The sequence below is a fragment of the Lipophrys pholis genome, assembly GCF_963383615.2.
Source record: "Lipophrys pholis genome assembly, chromosome: 9".
In the NCBI taxonomy this organism is placed as follows: domain Eukaryota; kingdom Metazoa; phylum Chordata; class Actinopteri; order Blenniiformes; family Blenniidae; genus Lipophrys; species Lipophrys pholis.
In genome coordinates, this window is record NC_137639.1 from 23,848,235 (window position 1) to 23,857,513 (window position 9,279).

General features: G+C 37.7%; 2 protein-coding genes across 4 annotated transcripts; one reads left to right on the forward strand and one right to left on the reverse strand.

Moving 5' to 3' along the window:
* Nucleotides 1–208: 208 nt before the first annotated feature.
* Nucleotides 209–5,622, reverse strand: LOC308114599 (26S proteasome non-ATPase regulatory subunit 4-like). Of its 2 annotated transcripts, none has more exons than XM_080471626.1 (10): nucleotides 5,511–5,622; nucleotides 4,312–4,452; nucleotides 4,100–4,214; nucleotides 3,370–3,456; nucleotides 2,869–2,937; nucleotides 2,543–2,758; nucleotides 2,091–2,199; nucleotides 1,854–1,991; nucleotides 1,193–1,248; nucleotides 209–1,102 (listed from the first exon to the last, which is right to left on the reverse strand). In XM_080471626.1, the coding sequence occupies exons 1-10, from the start codon at nucleotides 5,534–5,536 to the stop codon at nucleotides 932–934; spliced, it is 1,128 nt and encodes a 375-aa protein (XP_080327752.1). In that variant the 5' UTR covers nucleotides 5,537–5,622; the 3' UTR covers nucleotides 209–931. The 2 variants fall into 2 exon arrangements, with proteins under 2 accessions (XP_080327752.1, XP_080327753.1); XM_080471627.1 differs by having other exon boundaries at nucleotides 211–1,102; nucleotides 4,312–4,404; nucleotides 5,511–5,577.
* LOC308114600 (C-reactive protein-like) lies at nucleotides 5,611–9,000 on the forward strand. Of its 2 annotated transcripts, XM_080471629.1 has the most exons (6): nucleotides 5,611–5,766; nucleotides 6,415–6,500; nucleotides 6,623–6,716; nucleotides 6,955–7,012; nucleotides 7,155–7,257; nucleotides 7,324–9,000. In XM_080471629.1, exons 4-6 carry the CDS (start codon nucleotides 6,955–6,957, stop codon nucleotides 7,832–7,834), a joined length of 672 nt encoding a protein of 223 aa, XP_080327755.1. In that variant the 5' UTR covers nucleotides 5,611–5,766; nucleotides 6,415–6,500; nucleotides 6,623–6,716; the 3' UTR covers nucleotides 7,835–9,000. The 2 variants fall into 2 exon arrangements, with proteins under 2 accessions (XP_080327755.1, XP_080327754.1); XM_080471628.1 differs by lacking the exon at nucleotides 5,611–5,766 and having other exon boundaries at nucleotides 6,330–6,500.
* The last annotated feature ends 279 nt before the right edge of the window (nucleotides 9,001–9,279 follow it).

A 9,279-nucleotide genomic window follows, 5' to 3' on the forward strand; every position in this document is an offset into this window, starting at 1 on the left:
TAAAAACTACTCAAAGCTCCACAGTTCTGTTAAACTTCTGTTTAAAACACCCACTTCTCTCTGTGATCGTCTTCCAATCACCTACAATCATCTAGTTTAACACTGTCAATCATAAAGAAGCTTCGGGAATACTTTTGTTTAACCACTTGGAAGCAAAGAATCTTGATCAAACTTTCTTTTGACACATTTTACAAAAATAAGCCCAGCTCACACTTCCAAATAACTTTATGATTCATGTGGCTTTAACATTTCTCACATTTTTATGGACATATAACCAATCACATATATAATCACGATGAAATAAATAGTTCAGTTACCTTAAAAAACATTGGAAAATACACAATTAAGCATTACAGTTCAGAGTGATGAGAAAAAAGTAATTTCATTATTTTGAGGTGAATTGCGCTGTTCTTTAGATTTAGTTTTTTGATGTTTTAGATTTTTGTTTGCAAGTTGCACATATTCGAATTTATTTGTAGAATTTATAGGACAGCCATTATGAAGACACTGGCTTCTGATTATTCATTTTCTAAATCATTTAAAGTATTTGTGTTGTCTAAGCATTGATATATAAACTGTTCATTCACTCAAAAAAGTAATCAAATAAAGCACCTTATATTCTCCAGATTTATTGAGGAAATCTGCCCGTGTCATTTTGCCGTTACAATACAAATTATTCAAAATCAAGCTTGTGTGCTTGACACACAAAAAAGTGATAATCATAACAGGCCCCAAACACCATAGAAGGCAAATGTTTACAGTTTGCACAGCTACATAAATGAAGTAAAAAAAAAAAAAAAAAAAAAAATACAAAACAAAAAACACCCTGTAATGGGGATAGAGATATTGTGACAGTGAATAACACATGCAGTGCAATTCTCTGGTCTTTCTGTTTATCTTGCAGTATCCTAAAGTCTGCTCTTCTTTGTATTCATTTCTTTTTCTCCTCGTCCTTCTTGGCATCTGGTTTAGAGCCTGTCTGGGAAGCCAGAGAGCCCATGGCATTACGAATGGCCTCATTGTTGGGGTCGACCCCAGGAAGGTTTTCTAAAACACTCTGAAGGAACTCTGGATCTTGCATGACATCATAGTCCTCTTCGTCCTAAACACAGGGAATTTAAATTATCGGATTAATCTTTCCATTATTTCATAAATGACATATTTAGATTTGATGCAGTAACAGGATGTTTACCTTTGCCTCACTGGAGTCCATGTCAGCACCTGTGTCCATGTCCTCAGCACCAAACTCTGCAGGCAGATCAAGACATATTACTTGTGAAGAGCAAATCTTGGTTGAAAGATGCAAATCCAGTTAACTCCAAAAACTTGATCTTGAAAAGTGTTTTACAGGATTATTCTTTTTTTTTTTTTTTTTTTTTTTTTAAACCAAAGATTATTCAAAGATTAACAGAATTACCCACGTTTCAAAAAGTAATTAACGTGTCGGTCATCTAGGTCGTAAACATGCTCTACAGACAGGAAACAACTGCAGCAGATGGCGCAAATGCTATAATTCCAAGCTGATGTTTTCCTCGATATACGAGTAAAGGTTGACTAAATTAGCTTCACATACAAGTAACGTAAATAAAAAAATTTTAACAGCTGATAATGTCCAGCCAAATAGGTGAAACCGTGACAATTCAGTGCAATATTGGTGACTATAACTTTTAGTTTCCTTAAAATCCAGACTTTGTGAAAAAATAACTACTTCATGGTCATTTGTAAAACACTGGATTAAGAAAACTAGATGAGAAATATAGTGCAATCAAAGAAAAGGGAAAAAGACAGTTTGTCACAAAAGCTACTGAGCAGCATAAATTTCACTTAAGATAATCAAACATCAATGTCTGAACCTGCTCCTGATCCCTGCATGGACATCTGCAGAGCATAGGCAATCTGTTCATCCTCTGTCATACGGCTGAAGTCTGGAAGAGCCGGTGTGGCCGAGTCTGTATGTGGAACAGACATCTTCAAAAGGGCATCCTCAGACTCTGTGGCAGGGGAAAAAAAATATAGAGATATAAATATATAATGTGAAGACAAAACAGCTGATCATGCCTAAGAAACAAAGTTGACGGAGATCTTTTCACCATCTGCAGCAGGGGAGGGAATGCCAGCTTCAGCAGCTGATGCAACAGCAGCTCTGCGAGCTTCATCCTCCTGCCGCTGCCTCTGCTCCTCCATGGACACACGCAGAGCCTCAAGACAAGAACAGAAATGATTAGAAATAAGTTGTGCTTAAAAAAACCCATTTATCCTATAATTAGAGGAAAAAGTAGCAGAGAAAGAGCAGAATTAGTCCAGATATTGACAGTTCAATGTGATTCAACAGAGGTGTCAAGTGAAGAAAGAATACAGCACATCAAAAGTCACAAATCAAAACAATAGAATTATCTATTTCTAATTATTTATATAGAACCATGAGCCAACTGTTGACCCAAATAGATGTGGTTCTGAGCGTGTGTTACTGTAATCAAGATCTGTCCACGGTGTATCCCTAGATGATTAGATGAAAAATCTTTCTTTCTGATCCCTGTCTTACCAAGGCCAGCTCTGGGTCTGCACTTGGATCCACTCCAAACTCAAAGTCACTTGCCCCCAGGCCCAGCACTGCCCCGCCCTCCCCAGCCAGGATGGGTGAAGACAGCAGAGCATCAGCCAGACTTGGTCCTGGAGGAACAGTGACCAGGTGGGAACCTGCTCCTTCTTTCCCATTGAGCGTGTTAATGAAAGCTGTCAGCTTCTCTGTATTTGACTCCTGAAGATGACAATAACCAGAGTTGGCATGCGATAGAGACAACACCAAATGCAGAGTACAAACATCAACAATAGACCTTCATTGGGTCTGAAATGTTCATGTAAAGATACCTCCTCTCCAAAGTTAATGACGTCCACATTGACCTTTTCTTTCTTCAAACGCTTTGCCATTTTGATCATCTGCAAGAAAATAACACTTTATTTATACAAATATATATCTACATCAATCCCAGAGAGATATGAAATTAAACTTGGACATGCCCTTTCTATATGAGCTCTAGAAATAAAATGTCTACCCTGCAGTGCGACCCAGATACTTCAGCACATAAAATAAACACATAAATACTTGGCAAGTCAACTTTGCTGACTCCACATTTTGATTGTTTGCATATAAATATTGCAAAATCTAAAGTTGAAGTTGCATTTGACAAAATGTTTACAGATTACATTGATAGTACAAAGTACATTTGACAGTATATTTGTACTGTCACGTCATGTTTGTTGAGAAAGTGGTAAAAAAAAAAAAAAAAAAAAAGTACTTTTTTTTTGTTTCTCCCTTATATCTCACAACAGATTGTTGCAACCATTCACAATCACCAAAACTGGGCTCACCTCCTTTTCGCTGTCCTCCACTGGGCTGCCAACAAATGCGATTATGCGCATCTTGTGGTTTTTCCCCTGTCTGTGCTTCAGTGCTAACTACAAAGAAGAGACAAAAACAGACCAGAGGAATAATTTAAATGTTTTTACGCTGGGTTTTTTGTGTGCGTGAGAACATCAAAATGAAAGACATTCGGGACACTAAACACAGGACACAGACATTCTACCAAAATAAAACAAAACTGCAATCATTGGCATAAAGGATTACTAAATTACACATCAGTGAACCACGTGCAGTTGTATAATGTTTTGTCACTGAAACACGTCTTAACCAAGTTGAGGTTAATCATATTACTGTTTAAAGCCGTTATTCCCAGTTATGATAAATCAGAAAGTAAATAAACCTTAGTTTTGCACCACATTTTACTGGTTCAGCAGTCTCTGTTCATTTTATGCGATTGGTCATGTTCCCCTACTTACTCAGATTCACAAACAATGGCAATGGCTGCCATGCAAGGTAACATGTTTGCAGATCACTGGGAACAACCTGGGGTTCAGTGTCTTCGCTCATTAACTGAGCCACAACCAATTGTTATATCGGATAGTCTACTACTGTTCTTGTTGAGTGGGGAAGCCATCACAGGTTCTTTAAAACAGAAATATTGCCAAATCTAATCAACCAGTATGTGGTCAAATTTACTGCAGGTATTCACTGCCTTTATAGGGTAAAACAGAGACTTACATGTGCCACCCTGATGCCGGTGCAGAAGCTAATGTTTCCTCGAGGCTGCACAGCATGCAGCTTGGACAGTATCCTCCCGGTGTCAGGAGTCAGTGTGGTCAGCACCTCGCAGTTGCTACAAGAATCACAGAAGTTTAAAAAAAACAATTAAAAATATATATTATGATCATATTTCAAATATCAGCACATTAACTGAAGGGCTTTTCACTTACTTGGCCATGGTAATGAGGCCAACGTTATTCTCGGGGTTGCTGCGGGTCTTGGAGTGGCAAACGATATTGACAGCATCCTGCTGAGCCTGCAGTCTGGTGGGTAAAAAGTCTCCATTTCGCATGTACTCACTGTTATCCACACTACGAGAAAAGAGCAGCATTGTAAATACGTGCTAGTTCATGGAAAATGATTGTAAATGTTAAGCCAAAAATATAAACATCTGTGTTTAGTAGAGAAAATTGTCAGAGAGAAGCCAATTAATAATAAATTATTATTTATTGAGTTATCACCAATAGCAGTTTGGTAAATGTGACTCACCATTTAGAGGAAAACTTTATGACACTTACAATGCCAATGAATTATTACTCCAGATATGTTTAATTTAGTTCCAACAACAAACACAATACAGCACATGATTTGATTATACGTTAGGTTTTGGTTATTTAAACAGATGATTGTTCAACAGGAAACATTTGAGGGAAAAGTTGAATAGGATGAAGTAGTATAGAATATGGATCTACTGAAGTTTGATTTAAGCACTGTTATCACGTGTCGATTTGTCAAAACATTAGAATTTGAAGCTTAAATTGTAAATATCACTCTATGGATTGGCTGTTAAGTATCTTTGCATATGCCAATGTATTCAATGACAAAATGCAAAAAAAGAAAAACGCGTCCCTTTGAAGATCAGTAACTTGAAGGTGCTTTCTCAATGCATGCAACATTATAATATAGAATTTGTTCAGAATAAACGGTGTTATGAAGATAGCCTCTGAAAGATCTTCCAGCAAATCACAATGACAGCAGATTGAGGTTCTGTTAGCTCGCTGATGCTAACACGTTAAAAAGCTGTTATTATTTGCTCACTTGACCAACAGATTTTACGTCAGTTGAATAAAAAGTAAGGCAACATGATCTAAAGACATGTTCAATCATAAAAGTCGTTTAATAGTCCCACCGTGTCCAAAGATGATCGGAATAAAGAGCATGTTAGCTTTCTAGCTCCTTCTGGCTAACGGCAGGTTAGAGAGTGACTCAGGGGGAAGCTCCAAAACGTGACCGAATCAAAGCTAACAACCTCACCCTGTTGCTCCCGAGAGCAGCAGCAGAAGTATATTTTGTTTACTGAACGGACAGCTCAGTGTGAACAAGACTAACGAATAAATATTCAACTTTAAACACATTTAAAGTTCCTTACCAGACCATAGTACTTTCAAGCACCATCTTGAAGTCGGTAGGTTTCTACGTCATCACTGTTGGTTTGTGGGTAATGAAGTCTTGAACTCTGCTGAAGTCACAACTACGAAAAACTGATAACAACAACAACGACGACGACGACGACGACGACGACGACGACAACAACAACAACAACAACATTAATAATACTAATAATGATAATTAATTTAATCGCAGTAGTTGTTTTTGATTTTGGATCCAAAGAAGAAAGGGGATAGGTCAGCACTCATCTTGACTTCATGTCATTCAAGACATCAAATTAAGTCAGAAATCTGCGTGTAATTATGGAGCCAGGCCTGAACAATAACATTAAGACAACAGCAAAGTCAGCTTATGACCATCTGAATAACAATATAAGAATGAAAAAAATGATGACCTAACAAGATTCAGAGAATGTATTTATTTTCAGTAAACTGGATTATTGTGACTGTGTGTTTCACAAGTCTCAGTAAAAATAATGTGAAACAGCTTTTAGTTCACACCTGTGGAACAAACTTCTTTTAAATATAGCCTTAAAATAATTTTCATTATTTCCTCAAGCTTTCCATTAAACATTAGATTTTATTTGTCATATCACCACACTATCTTAATAAAGTGTTTCCTTTATTTATTATGAATTTCTTAACCATGTTGTTTTCATGTATTTCCATGCTAAGCACTGTGAATTGCCTTGTGTCTGAATGATGCTCGACAGATAAATCTACCTTGCCTTGCTTGCTGGTGTTGTGGTTAGCACTCTCATCTCACACCAAGAAGATCCCCTGCTCGAGTACATGCAGGTTCTTCTTGGTGGAGTTCGCATGCTGTCGCTGTGCAAACAGGGCTTTACTCTGGATAATCTCGTCTCTTTCCCACTGTGAATAAAGGAGCATTATTGTGGGCTGTAGCTTTGAACCGGAGACCTCTACCAATGGACCTAATCATCCATCTTCTATACTAATTCAAGGTTGGAGTAAGTATCTTTTTCAAATGCACATATTAGACAATTAATGAGGACAGATAGAAAATTGTTGATCAATAAATACAATGTCAACTCACTTCAACCTCTACTATTTAACTTTTCTGTTGTGAAAGAGTCCAAAGTCATCTCTAAAGAAAACAGATCAATAGTTTGTTTTACAAATAAAAGCGGGTTTGATCTCAGGAGTGGTCACAGCCAGAGTACAAGGTAAAGCTTCTATGTTCATTTCTAACATATACTGAAACAGTAATATTTGTGTATTGCCTTTTTAAATTCACTTTCATGTAATGTATGTCACAATATATAAAGTATTGCTTTCATCTTTGTCATTAGTGTTATTGGGAATGGGAAATAAAATGTGATGTTTTAATGATATGTAAGGTTATTGTATTATTGAACTGGTTGCTCTTATAGGAACAGAAATAACGAATGTTTTTGTCCTCAGATGGAGAAACTGTTAATCCCAGCCATCCTGTTTGCAGCATGTTGGGCAAAGCCAGAAGGTCTGTGCAGCTTAGCCAAAGCTTCACACACAAACTTTTAATTGTAAAAAATGGTGTCAAATCATGAAGTTATATTATCATGCTACAGGAAAACAGTGTTTCCGGAGGATTAATGAACAGCTTTCATTTTCCACCTGTGCAGATCTGTCGGGCAAAGTGTTCGTCTTCTCTAAAGAGACAGATAATGCGCACGTGAAACTTCTGACCTCAAGAGACAATTTTGACTCTGCGACTGTCTGCCTCAAGTAAGCATTGATAAGTTGGAAAGCAGTAATTGTCTTATGTCTTTCTCACATGCCACCTCTGTTCAGATTCCTCACAGATCTCACCAGGATGTACGGACTCTTCTCTTTGTCCACGGCGTCACACAGCAACGCATTTCTGCTGTTCAACCCAGATGACAGGAATACCATTGAAATGGCCATCACTAGCACAAGTATACACTTCCGGTCATTGTTATTCCCTGAAAACACCTGGCACAACATCTGTGCAACCTGGAACAGCAATAATGGCGTGGCTCAGTTGTGGGTGGATGGAAAACCAAGCGTCAGAAGATTTGTTGACACCAGATCCATTATTGGAGAGCCCATCACCATTATAGGTCAAGAACAGGACAGTTATGGTGGGAGTTTTGATAAGCAGCAGTCTTTTATTGGTATGATCTCAGACATCCACATGTGGGACCACGTTGTTCCTCCTTCCGAGATCAAACGCTATGCCGGTGGCCAGAACTTTAAACCAGGTAACGTGTTCAACTGGAGGGCTCTGGAATATGAAGTCACGGGGAGGGTGTTCGTAGAAGATGAGACCGCAGTTATGTAACAAAGAACCAAAGAGTGAAATATCATCTGGTCTCTGCATGTGCTACAACAACTGTGTAACCTCGCTCATATTTTGTGGAGAGGAAAAAATCTATTTGACGAAGCATGTTAAAGATGTATTATTCATTGTCCGCTGGTCGCACAGCCAAGAAATAAAACATGACCAAAACCAAGATTTAGAAAATATGTTTAATCATTTAAAATCAGAGATGAAAACATCACCACCACATGACTGAAACATGGCAGGAGGGACAGGCAGCACATATTGCATGAAAAGGCATTTCCGTGACTCCTATGTACATATACACAGTTTATTTACAGTAAAAATATAGGAATTGAAGCATATAGGACAACCAGCAATGTTGGCTCGAACGCCGAGTGAAACATTCATGTAGAAAAAGCATGGGGGGTGGGATTAACAACCCAGAATCATCATGGAGATAATATAGCTATCATATCACAATCTAAACATGAAATATAAAAAGGTGAAATTGTCAAATAGTCCCCCTTTATAGGCAACACATGCTATAAAGTCTCAGACATCCTTCTGTCAGTATACAGTTTACTTACAATCATCTAAGTACATAATACAACTTTCCAACCTACAGCAATCGTCCAAAGCAATAAATATACTTCTTAGAGTTGAAATGTGGCAGATTGTGGTTCATATTGCATGACTTCCAACTTCACTGTAGTGTCTACTGCAGAGGGCACCATAGCACCAGAGGATGGTGATCCAGAATCTACCCTGGACCACCCACTAAATACCAGAATCCAGGAGTTACAAAATATATATGGTCTGGTTTTCTTATCAGGAGATTGTTGGGAGTGTTTTCTTTGGTGGTATTTTGACTCTCATGCAACCAAATTCAAACTCACTTATTTGAAATGATCAATATTTCAGCAACATACCAGAAGTTATTACCCTCAAGTACAAAAAAAAAAAGAGATGGTAAACAACAGATCCTATGTGTTACCACACATCAAGTAACTTGAACTTCACAGGAATGTGGAGCTCCATATTAGAAATGTTTCAGGAAATAAAGTAAACCAATTGATTCACACTGAAAATAAATAAACTGTTATTGGGCTGACTGGTTTTATGTGGGATACAGCTTTATCAGAGTTGAAATGAATCAGTAAAAAAAAAAAAAAAAAAAAAAAAAACCTGCAACAACCATCCAGTTCAATAATAAATCTTTAAAAAAAAAAAAAAAAAACACAGATCAACCCAGTGTTATTACCATACAGAACACATCAGTCCATGCAGGAGTCGCACCTCCAGGAGTGTCACTATCATGTTAACTTCACCGATTCCTGAGCATTCGCAGGAACCCGTCACCTGTCTACTCTGCTCTTCTCTTCTCTTTGGCGCCATGACTTGTTTATAATACAAAAGTCCTTAATCCTCATCTGTGCATTGATAAAGTAGGAGTACTTTTTTTT